Genomic DNA, 17996 nt, shown 5'->3' on the forward strand with positions numbered 1-17996 from the left:
AGTAAGGATTTTTTTCAGCTATACATTTAAGAAACAGAATACTCTTAACAGTACCATCTAAAGCTATTACACAATCCGGATAAAATTTTGTGAGAGAATACACTTGTTCACACACTTTTAGAGGTAGATATTGCATAGGAAAAATTACAGACTAAATCTTTTGAGCTTCCAGCCAGTTCCACCACTGGAGACAGGAGAAGTGTGAGCAGGAAGGACAGGCAGAGGGCAACTACTGACCATACGTGGTTAGTTTATCTGCAATTCATTGTGGGGTGTTAGATTTCGAACTTCTGGACCTTAAAGTTACTGAATCATTAGAAGGAAGCCAAAATTGTTTCAGAAAACAAATGCTTGATTAACATTTTATGTTGATGTATTACATTCATGCTGTAAATCAGGGTGAGAGAGAGAACATGCATCATTTGATGAAATAGTTGCGTAGATTCCTAGTTGCTTGAGCTTCTAAAAGGGGGCTATATGCTTTGTCTATATAAATTTCACTTGATACCATAACTCTGTGATCAGCAGAACTTGATGTTTGAATCCATAGAGCTAATTGGGTGAGCCGAAAACGTAAAACAATCCAGGCTGTATTTTGCAAGGGTGGCATTAAACTGCAGTTTTAAGAATCTGGCTACAAAACACTATTGTTAATTTCGAAGGTAAAAAATGGGGGAGGGTTCACAATCTCTCACCTTTGGCTTTACTTTGGCCTGCTTAAGTGTATCCTACAGGTTGGTCAGGGAGGCTATGGAGTCGCCATCCTTGGAGATACTCAAAAGCTGCCTGGACATGGTCATGGGCAACTGGCTCAAGGTTCCCTGCTTGAGCAGGGGGGAATGGACCAGGTGACTTTCAGAGGTCTCTTCCAACCTCAACCACTCTGTGATTCTGTAATCTTCTACCTTCATCAGTGATTTCATGGCAGTTGGGTTTTTTTTTATTTTACTTAAACACTCACTTAAATATACAATGACTTTAATGGCTGTCTTGTGTGTCAGAGCATATGTGCAAGGTTAGGCCAGACAAATGCATGGATAGCTTGTAGGTGTATCTTTGAGACAGAGTTGCCAAAATTATTTTTTAACGATCTACTCTTACAATAACCTCACAGCAACACAGTTTTTATGCAGAAACCTTTGAGGCAAAATACTGAAAAGAAGTCACTTTGGAACTTGTAATTTCACTTTATTATTATTATTTTCTATGCTGTGGCAAGATAATCGTATATGTGACAACTCTTGTAACAGTGGCAAGAGGCATTAGTGTCTATAAAGAGAATTCTGAATCAGATTCTGTAATTTTTGTAATTTCCAAATCAATATTGCTATTTTTGTAAGTGATGAGGATTGTGACAGGAGATTTCCTTTGCTATCTGGCAGAGAGGGAACAGGAATGATGAATTAGTATATCCGCTTTATTTCATGAGGTGAGATTAGCGACAACCTTTGTGAGATTGTTTTGAGATGCATTGTTGAAGCAGAGTGGGAAGCCAACGCTGACACTGACCAAAACTGCTGCGCAGTAGTTGTGGATGTATGCAAAAAAAGTTGATAGCTGAGGTTTTTCAACCAGCCCATTTCGCTAACAATAAACTACGAAAAAAGAGACAAGAAAGGCTCCTTGAGGTTTATATGTGTGAAGATGAAGATCCAGGCTCAAGCCAGAGTCTTTTTCAAATGCGGTTTGATGAAGTGGGGCAGGCAGGCAGTGGACAGTAGCTCAAACCAGTTGTCTGGGGAGCTGTGATTTCTGGGTAGCCTTCTAAAGCTTTACTGGTAAGCAGCAGCTCCAAGCAAAGTGGAGTGGCAGAAGGCAGGTTTTCCTCTGGATGAGTCTTGACCTGGGGCATAGAGGGCTCTTCTGGTTTAGCACAGGGCGCACATTCCCCAGCATGGGCTTACAGCTGCAGCGGGGAAGCGTTTTGGCTTTAGCTTCCTTTATCCTTTGTAATAATCCTTTCCAGCTCCCCACCACTGCGCACAGGTTTTAGCTTGTCATCACTGTTGGCTCCTGCAGTGCTGCCCCTCGTCCTGTAGCTTTCATTGATCGTTGCTGCCGTCGACACTCACATGCCCTTTGATAAAGTAGCTGTCAAAGCTCCCGTCCCTCTACGAGCCGCGCTACGGACCCACCGCCATCTGAGACATTCATTAGTGTCATTTGCCAAAAGGTTTATGTAACAGATGTTGGAAAGCGAACGCGCAGAAACACACAGGCTCGCATACCAGCATTGTGAGGGCTGTTGGGGTGACGGTGACGGGAGGATGGTCTGCAGGACCAGAGTAGCTCGAAGGCATAGCTGCATCTGTTAAAAAAGCAACTGATGTCTCTGTGTGACCATGCTCTATTTTCAGCTTGTCATCATGGCTGGGACTGTTCTGCTCGCCTACTACTTCGAGTGCACTGATACTTTTCAGGTGCATATCCAAGGTTTCTTCTGTCAGGATGGCAATTTGATGAAACCGTACCCTGGAACAGAGGATGAGAGCTTCATTTCACCTCTTGTGCTCTACTGTGTGCTGGCTTCAACTCCGACAGCTATTGTAAGTATAAGAAATTATTTGAATTCTCCTTGACTGCTCCATAAATAAAAGCAATAGTCCTGTAGGATCTTGTCTGCTCTCCTCTCTTTTCAGCTGTAATTGATTTACGCTTAGCTGGGTCCCTGTTTTGCCTTAGCCTAATATGATCTTCATCAGTTATCTCCAGAAGTAATTATTCTGAGGTAATCACAATGCAGGGCTGAGGGGTAGAGTTCGTTAAGCCTTTTACAACAGCTTGCTCACTTCAGTGATTAGTTGTGAATTGCCCGGGCTCCAGAGAGGCTCTAATGCAAAGGTGATGTATTACTGGAAATAAGGAAACAGGATAAGGAGGAAGTAAAACCTGGGTTGGACATGCAGTATATCCAGGATTATTTGCAGCTATATTAAAAAGGACAGTAGAAGGGCTTTAAAAGACTTAGATGAGCAGAAAGATGCTCAATACAAATAAAAGTTTGAATGCTATTTTCCTTTTTATTTATAATCTCTTTATTTTTGGCAGTCACATCCACATAACTTTTTTTTGCCTGATTTTCTTCATTATCCAACCAGCAAGATGCAATGTAGCTGTTCTGAGCAGATTAAAATATTCAATTAGCTGAGTACATGCAATTCGGACAGATCATTGAGTCACTGATTAGCAAAACTTCCGTCCTTTTCCATTTTCTGTGCAAAAAGTTGCAAATTTCACACATAGTGAGCTTTGCTGCATTTGTAATTACATCGATAAATTCCTGTCAGAGTGTGTCCTTATGTACTATGTTTTATTTCTTTCTCTTTATTTCTTTCTCTTTAGTATTTTTTTCTTATATTAATTTTGCATCAAATTGAGAAGTTGATTAAAGATGTACGTGATTTATTTACTGTGAAAGCTGAATGCTGCACCACAGTCCTTTTTGAGTTTTTGTCTGGAGTAATTTTAATGTATGCAACAGTGTAACACAGAATGTGGTAAGAAATGTGAAAGGCATATGCAGAAGAGGCTATAGTTTTTGGTACAGCATACTTTGTGAAAACAGTTAGGGGTTTTGAATTGGATTACATTATGAGTTTAGGAGAATCCTCTGCAAAAACGGTATTGTTTCCTGTATTGAAACTCACTTGAATGTTAAGACTTTCCTTTTACTTTGTGCTGCAGTGATAGATGATTTGCAAGTGAAAAAATAAATATATTTCTCCAACTTCTCCCACATAAACATAGTGCCTTTGTTTAGGGAAGTGACTTTTGCAGGTGGTGTTTGTAAAGGGAGGTTGAGTGTCATTACCATGCCTTGATGCTGTAACAGTGAAGTTAGTAAGAGGTTTGTCCCTTCGTTCAGCATTGGGTCGGCAAGTGGCAGTAAGAATGTGCTCTTTGTTTGGATCTTCAGTTTAAAGCCTTGCTCTGGCAAAATTTGATGCAAAATTTTTGGGTTTTGCTCCACTGGATCAGCATTTTCTTTCTTTTCAGTGGCCCAATAACTTTCTTCTACTTTTATTTATGAAAAGCTGAATCAGAGTCTTCTTTGGGAGATGAGCAATGCCGTTTTTGTAGTTTCCTTAACCCATGTTAAACACAAGGAATGAAAGACTGTGGTGAATGTTGGAGGTTTTGGGTGCAGAGACCTTCATGTAAGTGCAGTGTGGAGCTGGTGTGACCCTCCCACACAATGCAAGCTGTGCAGACATGCTGGGTGCAGAAGTACAGTCATCACCCTAGATGACTGTATCCAGTGCTGGATATAAACTAGTAGGCTGTTTCTTGGGTTATGCTATGCGGTTACACTGGCTGTCTCGCTTCATCTAGACAAGATGTGTTCAGGGACAGCACAGGGCTCTTTGCACCATACTTCATTGTCATCTCTAGGTACAATCTCAAGGAGACAATGGGTCAGACTTCCCTGGGAAAACATTTATATTTTAGTTCGTAATGTAGTCTGTATTAATACATTATTTAATGCATTATTTGTATTATTGTATTATTAACACATTATTTAATGATATAATGTATTATAACTTAGTATTGACCTAATCTTCAACCAAAGCATATATCAAAGGGATCTTTTTCTGTCCTCCTGGCTGGTGCTCAGCACAATGTTTTCATATGAGTAATTTCATTTTATTTCTCATACCTATCTTCTTCTGAGAGACTTTCCTCTGCTTGCAGGCTAGTTTCAGACTTCTGCTCTAGCTAGTAGCTGTTTTCACCCAGTCTTCCCTCTGCAAACTGAGTTTTGGCAATGATCATTAGCAGAAAGCTAGTAAATGGGACAGAAAGTGAGCTCAGAGTCTCCCAAAACTCTCTCCGTGAATTGCACTGCTGGTCAGACCATTCAGTGTGAGTATCCTCAGCTGTCATCTGGTACCGGGATGGGTGCTGCCTGTCATTCAGACTGTCACAGTCTGTCATGAGTCGTTTGATTCTGTTGAATCTCCCATGGACTTCAGTGAAAGGAGCAAGTGCAGCTGTTTCTATTTATACTGTGAGGATCGTACTTGCTAAAACAAACAAGCAAAAAAACCAACAACCACCTCCACCCCTGAAAAAACCAAAACAAAACCAAGTCACACAGCTGTGCTTCATGGGAGGGAACTTTTTGTATGTTCACTGTAGGTTAAGTTGTAGCTTCACTCTCTATACTTTGCTTTCAGAATCAGTCACTGAAATCCTGCAGCTCCACTTGTGAAGAAATAGCTTAAGTCAAAGATTTTACCAGTCATTCCTTACAGTCACTTTCCTCTCCTCTGCAAGACACTTCTTTGCTTCACTTTCTGAAGCAAACTGGTTGGTTTGACTAAGAAGATTTACAGCAGCGAATCTGATCTCTCCACGTTGCCTGTATGTTGCCCCTGTCCTGACACCTCATGGCATGAGTGATGATTGTCAGAAGGGCTGAAGCCCAGCAGCAACCAGCGTGACGCACTCATGGTACCAGTTAACAGTGTTTCTGGAGCTGTGGAAAATAGCCTTGGACTCAGTACAAGCTCCCTTGTCTGAGGCAGAGGCCGCATTTAAGTGCAGTCCTGTGTGCACAGGTCTGGAGAGGATTCAAAGCCCTGGTTTCAGCATAGCTGTGAGGTGTAAGAAAGCTGGCAAGCCAGAGGGAGCATCTTTGTAAATTTAATGGAATAGCTTTTTGTCTCAGTCATTTGGCTGTGACAGTGGCCATGGGGAAAACAAGCATTTTATTTTATTTCATTCCTGACAACTCTTGTCCGAAGTGCTGTTGCAGGTTGGTGCCACTGCATGCGCATTTCCCTGCACTTTTAGTGGCAAAATAAATAAGACCAACCTGTTTTTCTGCAGTTTTATTTGTTGTTCTTGAAACATGTGATGCCACTGACTCGGTTTAATCATATTTTTTTGCTACACTGGGTAGATAATCATCATAAATCAGAATTACAAAAGTATTTTAATGTTCCTTCTGATAACTTCTTGGTCTCTGATAATAAGAGTTTCTTGCAAGGAGAGATGCCTGAATCTCATGATGACACTGTTAAATAAATGAAAATCATGTAAGTCTGACTCTGTTCTGTGAAATGCATTTTCCCCACAAATGTACCACTGAGGATAGGTCGAAGGCTTTCACCTGCCGTGCTCATTTTTAATTTTCTGAGTGTGGTGGTATTATCATCCTTGCAGCAAAGTAGTAGGATATGGTGTATTTAGTAATAAATGGCATCTACATAAAGAAAAATTGGTTTTCCTTGGAAAGAAAAAAATGGCCACTTTATTTCTGATTTAGTGACTTGTCCCACAAACATACATCTGCAGACTCAAGTAGTAAATTTTTCTGTTGGCACTGACAGAAAAGGGGAATTCCTGGAAATCCCGCCTGGTTTTGATTGAACTTGTAATTACCTGTAGGTTCTGGTGCCATGAAGAGCTTCAGAAGATGTATATGGCTTCATCTTCATCTCATGCCAGTTGTTTCTAATGCTCTTTTTTTTTTTTTCTCAGAGACTTTCACCTTCTTGCAGTCTTATTTCAGTTATACGGACATACTGACGTTGTTGGCAGTTGGTTATTGAACAACTGCTAAATTTCCAGCGTTCCTGTTGTCATGCTGACATGGGTCTAGGAATGCTTTCAGCCTGTCTCACAGTAAAATAGAAGCTATGGTTAAATCACTATAATTTTTGCAGACAGGAATGTACCATTCATGACAGTCATGGCAAGCACTTGGGTACCGTGCCTACAGCCAGTCTCTGGGGACCAGGGAAGGGGAGAGAGAAGGAGAATGTTTGTCTCTGTGGCCTTACAAGAACAGCACAGAACTTCGGTCCTTGCCTCCACAGCATTTCAAAGAATCAAAAGTTTCCAGCTTGCTAATAACTACTTTTGTCTTGGGCTTCAGGTGTCCTACAGCAACACGTCTACACATTTAGATAGCTGACCTCTGCTTTACAGAGCTTTAGACAGTCCCTTTATTTTGGTGGTAACAAATACTTCAGGAAGGGTAAAACTAGCCAGAGAAAAAATGTAATATTTTTTTCTTCAGGGTTGGAAATCTTGGAATGCAGACCTTTTTCTGGAGGTAAATATAGCATGGGTATTTTATTCAGCTGGTTTTCCAGTGATAGGGAATGTAAAAATTAAGAGCGACTTGAAAGTTTAAGCACCAGAGCTTGAGTTCCATTATCACAGGGCTGGTGAATTTGAAAGTGATTTGTCCCACAGCAGCATCTTATGCAGATCCTAGGAGAAAGTGCTAATATTTCCGTGCACTGTCAGTTCCAAAATATTGGGGCAGGAGGACAAGGAGGGTAAGAAATAAAAATTATTTGAATTTTTGCTAGTATAACAAGTTTATGAAAACAGAGTTTAAAGTGGAACAAGTTGCTTTGCACAAACATAAAATTTTCAAGCCGTTTCCTTAAAAATATTCTGGGATGACTCCACGACATTCATTAGTGTCTCTCAAGACTAGCTTTCCCTGTTAGGATGTTACTGCAAATCAGCCAATTCCCCAGCTGGTACTAAATAATCCTTCCAGGGTTCAGAGCTGCTGCTTGCACCGCTCCATCCTTTGTGATTTGTCTGCCTGCCCAAGAGAAGCAGAGAGGCTTAGGAACAGAGCCAGTTCACTGAAATGAATATTGAACAGCCACAGAAAGCTTCAACGGTACAATTCTTTGTTTCCTTAAAGTAGAACTGAAATTGCCACTACTGTTTCCACGAAATCCTCAGTTTCTTTCCTTCCATTTCCAGGGAGGAAGCGGCAGTCTACGTGTAATGAACTGGCCAGTGCTATTAATTTGTGCAATGTTTTGAGATAATGTTGGAATGAGTCAAATCAAATTGATCTGATTATTAATTAGAAGATGAATTAGAGTGCTGATCAAATTTACCTGAAGCGGGAAGAAACTGTTCCAGCTTCCCTCTACAGTTTGCACTTACCTCCCAAGCTTCAGAAGCATCATTCTTTTAGATGGTTTTCCTGTTCTCTCTGCCACATTGCTTCATTGGCTTAGTACAGCCGTGTTGTTTCAGTGATTTATTTCTAGAAGGGAAGCCAGGGAGTTTCTGCTCGCGTCGGCTGATTCCCCTGTGGCTGCTCAGCAGCACATGCTGGGAAAAACAAGAGTGGCTCATGCAGCTCAGACCTGTGTTACAGTAGCTTCTTCGCAGCTTTTTCAGGCAGAAATCCCCAGACTCTGCTGGTGACAGTGCTGCCAGAAAGCACAGACTCCTGTGCTGCAGTCTTCTACCCGCTGTGCCATGGGATAGAGAGGTCTGTGTCAATTCCTGGAGTGCCCCTTGCTCCTCGTTAAGGAAGGATATGTCCCTTTTCCAAGGAGATGTACCACACATGGTGCTTGCGTGGACCTCCATTTCAGCTTGGTCCCAGGGAGGGGGGTATCTACTCAAGGGTGTTTGGCTACACCTTTACTGTTGGGAAACGGAGCTGGGGTTGCTCACGGGCCAGGGCTGGAGGAAGAGCTCCTGCTGCCTGACAGGTGTCCTCTGCGAGTGGTGACTTGTCTCCCTCTTCTTGAGGCTTGCCAAGGACCCAGCTTGTGAGGTGGTGAATGACAAACCGGGATACCAAGGAATGAGACAAAGGTGTGCCTGTTCACAGAATCACAGAATCACAGAATGTCAGGGATTGGAAGGGACCTCAAAAGATCATCCAGTCCAATCCCTCTGCCGGAGCAGGAACACCCAGATGAGGTTACACAGGAAGGCGTCCAGGCAGGTTTGAAAGTCTCCAGAGAAGGAGAATCCACAACCTCCCTGGGCAGCCTGTTCCAGTGTCTGTCACCCTCACCGTGAAGAAGTTTCTTCTCATATTTAACTGGAACATCCTGTGTTCCAGTTTGTACCCATTACCCCTTGTCTTACCTTTGGTTGTTACGCTGTGTAAATATTTATATTCTGGTATTTACACACCATTCTGGGAAACAATAAATACACCTTGTTTGTCTGATGTAACGCTTTCAGGTGCTTCTCCTCCCAGTGTCTCCAGGACTTTGTAATGGTCCCACTCACACGCCAGTTTCTGAGGAACAATGCACAGCTGTGGGAAATTTCTTCTCTTAATCAGATCTTCAGTATAATTATTTCAGACGGTTTTATCACGGTAAATTGGTAGGTTTTGAGCACAATGATAAGGCACTTGTGTTTTTTGGGCAGGCTGGAATCCAAATTGTAGATTTTGGCCCTTTTGAACTTCGAATAAAAAAAGTCAGTTTTCTTTTTCTGGAAAAGGACTTTTAACTGTTCGTTGCTGTTACTTTCATTGAACAACAACAAAGAAACACGAGGAGATAATAAGTAACTGAATGCAAATTAAAGTTTTGTCCTCAGAAGACTGTGGGTGAGCTGGCTCTGCAAGTGTTAGGCTGAAGTCATTGCTTCATTTCCTTTTATGCAAAATACAGAATTGCTTCCTGTGGGCTAGAGAAAACCTGTCTAGATGGTGATGGCAAAGATGAGAGAGTGTCTGAGAAAACTCTGAGTGGATCCCTGAGAGCTTGGCAGGGTCAGGGTCCTGGTTGTGGATCACAGCAGAAATACTGTGTCCTGGAGAGGGTGCCAAGGCAGAACTTCAGTGATCATTTGCCTCCTAAGGTGTCTTTTCTCAATATGAGTGTTTCTTAGTGTTTGCCACCCAGGTTTGACTATGGAATCTCAGCTGTGCAGTGTCAATATTTGGCCCTGTAGGTAGCAGGTAGAACAGCAGATCAATAACCCTTGGGGCCTAAGGTAACTGCAAGGGAGATCTAGGGAATTAAGGAACTAACAGCACTAAATGAAAGTCAATATGAGCCACGTTCTTAGTGGGGACTGTAGGCAAGATGGAGACAAAGCACAAGAGGCAACCCTGCAATGGGCACAAGCTACAAGAAGGGAAACTGATCAAATATTAGGAAAGATCGTTTTATGATGACAGTAGTCAAACACTGAAGCAGTGCCACTGTCGAGGCTGTGGGATCTCCATTCTTGAAGACATTGGTAACGTAACTGCTCAAGGCTGTGGGCTGTGGTGGCCCTGCTTTGAGTAGGAGTTGGACCAAAGGCCTCCAGGGCCCCTTCCCATCTAAATCCCTGTGTCATCCTATGCCTCTGCGTTTTGTAACGCTAGTGAAAATCTCCTGCTGTTTAACTAATGACACATGACCGGAGCTGTGAGCTCCCATGTAGAGCCTGAAGAGTGTCTCCCTTCCAACAGGCAGCTGTGCTAATGCAGCTCTCAGATACACCGCGATGCAAAAGGGCAGACTTGCTTCTGGCCCAGTGCAAGCCAGTGCTGATGAAACACCTCCTGGAGCACTTTGCAAAGGTCACCTTTTGGTGGACAAGACTTCTTTTCCCAAGGAGAGTTGTGGGGAGTCATTTTGAAACTGTTCGATTGGGTCTGAGAGTCCTGTAACCTTCATCTTCTTATATCCTCTGTGTTTGAGCGCTCTGTACATGGCTTATCTCCCAGCCAGTGCCTTCCTCGTATCTCCTCCTACCCTTGGCTGCTATTTGAACGCTGCAGACTTGATCAGTTTCATTCTATTTGTGACATTAAAAATGCAGCCAGGCACATTCTTGTAGATGATTCAGGAAATGTCATACACCTTGCTGAAACCTGCCCGGAACGGAGACCGATGATGTTCCGAGACCCAGGTTCAGTTCTGTTTGCTGGCGGAGATTTTTGTGTGTAAGACCATGTCTCTGGATGTGGTTTATATGTATAAAGTGGTGGTAATGAAGATTGACTGTGTCACAAGGATGCTGTAAACAAGTTGAAAGGTTTAAAAACTCCCAGAAATCAGAATGATGTAAACTTAATGCATAGAAAAGACGGACAGATCCTGTCTGTACTTCACATAATTCTCCCTAATATGGGATCTCCGTCATCTTCCTGTGATCAGAAACACCATCAGTTGTACTTTTTTGTGGAAAGCAGCAGGAGGATGTTGTTTCACAGGGAGACTTCAGGCAGTCGCATGCTGTGGGCACATCTGTGCATCCTGCATCTCTTCTGTACACCCTGGCTGATGCTCCCGCTTCTTTATCTGTGCGGAACTGCAGCTGAAGTAAAAAATGTCTTGTGGCAACTTTCACACAACCCTAGTGTTCGCCGAAAGTGTGAAAAAAGTAGAAAAATAGTGTTTTCCCAGTGAGTGAGTGAATGAGAGGCAGGAGGGCTGTTGAGATGCGTGTGGGACTGCATGGAGGCGGTCAGGCCAGACCTGCTGGAGAAGAGGGACAAGCAGTTTGACCGAGCTGCGGTGAATCTGTAGTGAGTTTTCACAGGGAGTTGAGGAAAAAAGGAGGTGAGACTGAGGCAGTGTGGCTGGTGGTGAGCCAGTTTACGTACAGGAAGACCAGGATTGTGGCACTCTACAGGCACAGGAGTTCGGAGAGACATGACTAAGGAGGAAGACTTTGGCTGTTGGAGGAGAGGTAAGCCACAGCGTGGCAGGGGAGCAAAGCAGGGGTGCAGCCTTCAGCTTTGCTGGAGGATTTGAATTGAGGCACAAGGCTGGGTCCATCCTTGGCTGTCAGCGCCATCAATAATTACTTTTCTAAATTGATTATAACTCTTCAAGGCTGCCATTCACCCTCACCCCACTGTGGTTCCTGCAGGAGTGCTGCTCTGGGATGCAACTCATCTGCAACCTCCTGGTTATAACCCAGGTTCCTAGTGGAAGGACTATCATTTCCAAATCTACCATAGACAAAAGGCTGTTGAAGAGGAAAAGGGGACAGATGACTTTATCTGTCTCTTTGCTCAGGAGGAGCCAGGAAATAAGTAAAGCATGTGCAGCAGGGGTTTTTGAGAGCTGAATATTGAGGAGCAGGTATTCGATGACACTACCAGTAATGGAAAGGCAGGACAAATTGAAGAAATTTTCTCAAGGGACGGGCTGAAACGAGCAAGGAAAAAAGACTGCTGGGTAGGTATTTCTAATTCATACTGGAGCTTTGCGGCATCATCATAGTATTTTTATGTATGTATGAAAAGGAAGGTGAGCAAGAGTGTCCAAGCAATGTAACCTTAGTGTAGTTGACCTGGTATTGCATTCAGGAGACCAAGAACAAAATCAGATCCAGTGGCACTACCTTTGCTTTGCTATTGCCTGCATCACCTCAGACCACAGACACCTGTGCTTTTAGTCTCCAACTTCCAATGCAATTTTCTTGCTGTTTCTACTATCAAACTAAGCTAGTATGATACAACGATTAATTAACCTTGTTTTGTTTTCAAAACAGAAATAAGTAGTTTGCCTGCTGTTTTCTTTTTCCACCCATATCTGTGTATCTGTATTTAGATTCCAGATTTAGAACTGAATTGTACCAGTTCCTGGAGTCTTGATTCTGTTCTGGCAGAAGCTAAGGTGCTTAACAGTTTCAGTGATTGATTTTGGGAGGCCAGCTGGACAACTTGGCTGGATGTGGTCCTTGCTGATGCAGAATCATCAAGTTTTAAATCACAAGAATCAGCAGTTACTTGACTTCAGAAATGCCTGAAGAAAACAAACAAACAAAAAATCAGTTCTTTGAGAAGCTGTTCAGACCACGTTCAGTTTTGCACAGCTAGATTAGCTATCAGAAGTAGTTGCCCAGGCCCCCATTGAATTTTTAGACAACAGCAAGGCTCACTTTCTAGAGCCCACATTAAACATACAAGGAAACAAAATCCTCAAATTTAGGTCACTAAATTCAGTGCCAGAGATAGCACTCCAAGAATAGTCCAGTTACGTTAAATCATCTTTATGACCTCACGAATAGAGCATTATTACCATACACCTAAACTCTGTATTAATCCAAAGGTGCCGTTCACTTAAAAAATCACATTTCAGTCTGTTACACTATAGGAAATCTGGGATATGCCACTTGAATCAGTGGAATGGAATTGAACAGATTTATAGCCTGGCAAAATTTACTCCTAAATCTAAGTGGAACTAATCCATCCACATGGGAGTTGCTAGGAGCATTCCAGACAGCTAAGTTTATAGAAATAAAGGTGGGAATTGAAGAAGGAAAGTATTCAGTTAACTTCTGATGCAAAGGAACTTTAAAAATCAATGTATTGTTAAAGGAGGACTATTAATATGTTTTATACCCAAGTCTCTCTTATTTGAAAAGTTTGGGTTTTTTGAAGTTCACTAACCCATGTCTTCACAGAGTAGAATTTCCGCGGGGTGTGAATTGTCTCTCAGTGTGTACATATAGACCCAGGCAGACAGAGAGCCAACGCTTTAATTCAAACTTCTGAACATTATCATAATTCAAATAATAAATGGTTTGAAAAAAAGTGTCGCTTTAAAACTGCTTCAGTGCAGATGGTCTTTTTCTTAATTCTCAGCCCCATAGTCAGTGAGCTGAGCTTACTGACCTGCTTGCCAATTCTGTTAAGAGCAGATGGAGTGAAATGGGATAAAGGCAATATTTCAGTGTGGCTCCCATGCATTGGTTCCCACCCCCAGATACCATTATTGACATACATTTTACAACTCCACATCTCTTGCCATCAGCAGTTAGAATTGTAAAGAGGTTGAGCATACTTGACTTGAATGTCAATAATCAATAAGGATGCTCATCTGGTTTAATGAGGATAAATTGTTGCCCTTGAAACAACATACCATTCCAGCAAAGTGAATGAAAAGTAGTTTTTTGATATTTACACTAACTCTGGGTGTCTGTGCACGTGTGTGCGCACGCACTTTTGTTACACATTTCTCCAACCATTCCCTAACACTATGGATTCTTCTTGTGTGTCCTACAATAATGTATTAAATTAATTCTTTTGAGTGCTCCCTTTTTAAAAACTCATTTCTTCCCTTCTTTTTTTATTTTTTTCCCTAAGGACTTTCATTACAAACTCTGTCTTTCTAAAAAGCTCCCAGTTTCCACTTCTGAAGCCTGCTGACAAAACACGATAGGTGGGATTTTCAGATGTGTGCACTATGAGTGAACCATTGCTGCCTCTAAAGCCTGTGATCAAGTTTTGTCCAGCTTTAGCAAGGGCAGATAGACCTCTCTGCAACAGAGTTAAATTAATTCTGAGTGCAAAGGAAGTAGTGATCCTACTCCTGTGAGAAGCAGTTACCACTTTTATAGAGATCATGAATGTTCTGATCACAAAAATATATGTAATGCATGAGCACAGGTAACATAAAGATCAATGGATACCTGAAGACTTCAATTTCTATGTTTTAATGAATAAAGCAGGGCATTCAGTAAATCAAACACGCCAGAAGTCATCCTCTGGCCCTCAGACTAGCTGGCATGTGCAAACTGTAGCCAAATGGCTAAATTTCTTCTATGTAAATAGCAGTGGCTGCATATGGCTTTCCTCTTGGGACTTGTCCCAGGCATTTTCTGAGACATTGTTGTCACCAGGCCAGGCTATGGCAGGGCCCATACTATCACGGTAACAGTGTGGGTGACTGGCCATGCTGGACCCCTGCCCTGTCACTTTTTACTTTGTTAATACAAATATACTTGTCACGAATTTTTACTGACCTCCCCAAAGCTTTTGTGATTTCAGATCGATTTCCATTGCCGGGATGTCCTTCATCTACATTTCTTTTCAAAGTTGGCAGGGGCTCTGTAACCTGTGTCTGGCAGACTTAAATGAATATAAGTTTGAGAAGGTTTGGGGGCTTCAGGAAGCATCCAATATTGCTGAGGCTTGCTGGTAAAATGCTGAGGTGCAAGACTACAGAATTACTTTTCACTTCCTGGATGGACAGAAGTCTTCCATCTGTGAAGCCTATACTGTCAGTATATTTCAAATGCTAATAGCAAGACATGACAAATTCCATGCCAACTGCTATAAGAATGGGAGCTTCTGTGATCCATAGTAATCACAAGCTCTATTTGCGTGCTGTATCACAAGAGTTAGTATAAGAAGGCCTAATATTTGCTGTGTCTTGCCACTGAGTGCAAGAATGACAGATGCTTCTCTTGGCTGGAAGTTAGGCCTATGTCGGTTCACATCAAGTCAGTAATTGCGGCCTCGCTGTGGAAGTGCAGCATCCCAAAGACACACTGCTGTGTAGTACCCTGTTTCCCTGAAAATAAGACCTTCCCCAAAAATAAGACCTACCCCAAAAATAAACCCCAGCATGATTTTTCAGGATTTTTGAGGATGCTCTAAATATAAGCCCTACTACAAAAACAAGCCCTAGTTGCAATTAATAAAAAAAGTCAATTTAAATAGTGTCCAGGCAGCTATACATGTAAAAAAGTAAGCATCTTTTGGAGCAAAAATTAATATAAGACCCTTTCTTATTTTCAGGGAAACAGGGTAGGTTCTGTGGGCTAGAACCAGACACCCTTGTTGTAATGTTTGTTTGTGTCATTTTTAACCTTCTGTTTCTTTGCCTTTCCTGGCAGATTTTTATTGGTGAGATATCCATGTATTTCATAAAGTCAACCCGAGAAACCCTAATTATTCAAGAGAAAACAATATTGACTGGAGAGTGCTGTTACCTGAACCCACTGCTTCGAAGAATAATACGTTTTATAGGTAAGCATCCTTAAGCACTGCAAGTTTAGTCCCTGTTTGCACCAAAACAGAACAAAACATCCAAATAATCTACACCACAAAATTAATTAAGCTGTGAAATCTTTGCAGGCGTCTTCCACCTTAGAGGGATAGTCCCCCTCAGGATTTGCAAGGTAATGTTCAAAATGTGCCATATCATGCTGTCTGGAGCTGGTTTATATCCTATTCCGCTGAGCTTAATGCTTCTTCTGGACCGTTCAAGAAAGGTTATGCCAATCAAATCCTTATATGAATAATTCCATCATTGCTATTCTGTGTAAGCTACCCATTTTACTTACAAATTGGTCCTCACCAGCCCATCTCTTTGGCATTTTTCTTTTCAGCTCTAATTTTAACATCCATAGCTCTGCCACATAGTGTTCAGCTGAGCACAGTGTAAAGAAGCCCAGAGCCTACTTCAAAATAATGTGCTTATTTTTATTGTATTAATTTTTGTTAGAGCTTTCATTGAGTTAATCACTGAGAAGGGAGTGAAGAAGTTCTGTCACTAAACCATTTGGAGGTTGCTTTATACGGTACTTGCAAACTGCTGTGCCTTTTTCACAGTGTCGATAAGTGGAAAAAATGCCTAGAGACCTTACTGAGGGGACCGTCCCATGGTTCTTTTGGAGCAGGAAGAACAGCATTGCAGGTTGCGTTTCGCTGTGACACTGACAAAGTTGTCCTCTGAAAGCTTCCCAATTCACAGCCATCTACAGCTGCTCAAACAGCATCCCTCTCTGTATAGAGATAAGGAGGGCTGTTTGCTCACTTACTACTTGCTTGTAGCAGCAGAGTAAGAAGAGGACAGCTATGAACTGCACATTTAAGGGGCTCTGGCTTCCCTCCTTCTTGTTCATAGAATCATAGAATAGTTTGGGTTGGAAGGGAACTTCAAAGCTCATCTAGTCCAACCCCTGCCATGAGCAGGAACATCTTCACCCAGATCAGGTTGCTCAGAGCCCGGTCCAGCCTGGCCTGGGATGTCTCCAGGGATGGGGCATCCACCACCTCTCTGGCCAACCTGGGCCAGTGTTTCACCACCCTCATTGTAAATAATTTCTTCCTCATGTCCAGCCTGAATCTCCTTTCTTCTAGTTTAAAACCATTACCACTTGTCCTGTCATAACAGGACCTGCTAAAAAGTCTGTCCCCATCTTTCTCATAGGCCCCTTTTAAGTACTAAAGTAAGGTCTCCCTGGAGCCTTCTCTTCTCCAGGCTGAACACCCCCAACTCTCTCAGCCTGTCCTCACAGCAGAGCTGTTCCAGCCCTCTGATCATCTTGGTGGCTCCTCTGGCCCCTCTCCAGCAAGTCCATGTCTGTCCTGTACTGAGGGCTCCAGAGCTGGACATAGTACTCCAGGTGAACTTCATAAACTTCTTGAGAAGTTTCAAGTTCATGCATGGGATGGAATGGCTTGTCTCACTGCTGGCATGCTGCTGAATGGCTTGCCACTGACCAGAAGGGGCTTTGCCCACAAAGTACCACAGCACCTCCATCCCTGTATACTCTTAGAGGTAAAAGAATCCTTGTATCACTGCATCTTACAGAGAGTTGGGTCTGAATTCACAGTCTGAGTTAAAAGATGCAACAGAACAAAGAGCTGAAAATATCTGGATCACTTCTTTCCATCACTGCTGAATTTTTGAGCTTCATCTGGAAGAAAAACATCTGCTGTGAATGTGACATGGGTTGTATCACTTCCATGGAGCACAGCCCTGGCTACAGGCAAGGATACTTGCTCAGGGCATGGAGTTGAAAGACTTATCCTGTGTTGAGGTTTTCAGCAGCAGCAAATATATGCTGCAAAGGAGGAAAAGCCATCATTTTCTTTCTCCTTCTCTCTCTGTGCCTCCTGTTTTATGCATGGAAGTTAGGAAGGGGAATGGTTTTTTACCTTCTCACACACCTGGGAGTGGAGAGAAAGCACCTGTGGGTCATTACTCAGATCTGGCCTGCGTGCTGCTCATCAAAACAAAAGACGTGGGAATGTAGTTTAAAGTAAAATACCCTTGAACCTCAGATAACCTTCAGGATATATTGACAGATAGTAAACTGCCATTAAGAGAGAAACAGGGTACCAGAGTCCACTGGGCCACTCAGAGATGTTTGACTGTTCCAGCACATTCAGCATGTTGCAAAGCCCTAATCAAATATTCCTGCCTGCGGGGTCAGCACTAAAAGAGCTTATACCGTAGTTAAGCACTTGCTCTGTATGTTTTCTTATAGCTAGCTTTATTCCTAAACATTCATCCTATTGTTTCTCTTCTGGTGGAGGAGAAGGGGGTAACGATGATATAGTGGACTCTCAGAGAGTAGTAGATATGAAGCCTGCTAGAGAAATCAATCTTGGCTTTGCAGCTTTATTTGTTTTCCCGAGAAAAATGAAGTTAACCTTATTAGAAATGGCTTAAACTGTTCATCTCATCTCAAACTACACAGATCGTTTGCTTGTTTTCTTCCAGACCTTTTCC

General features: G+C 42.4%; 1 protein-coding gene across 1 annotated transcript in view; it reads left to right on the forward strand.

The window, feature by feature from the left end:
- PLPPR1 (phospholipid phosphatase related 1) overlaps positions 1-17996 on the forward strand; it is a 67683-nt gene that overhangs the window by 32152 nt on the left and 17535 nt on the right. Inside the window, exons 2-3 of the mRNA XM_065657000.1 lie at positions 2358-2546; positions 15370-15502. Of these exons, the coding sequence (XP_065513072.1) occupies positions 2358-2546; positions 15370-15502 (322 nt within the window). The remainder of the gene's footprint in view (positions 1-2357; positions 2547-15369; positions 15503-17996) is intronic.

The sequence above is a fragment of the Caloenas nicobarica genome, chromosome Z (genome assembly GCF_036013445.1).
Source record: "Caloenas nicobarica isolate bCalNic1 chromosome Z, bCalNic1.hap1, whole genome shotgun sequence".
Classification (NCBI taxonomy): domain Eukaryota; kingdom Metazoa; phylum Chordata; class Aves; order Columbiformes; family Columbidae; genus Caloenas; species Caloenas nicobarica.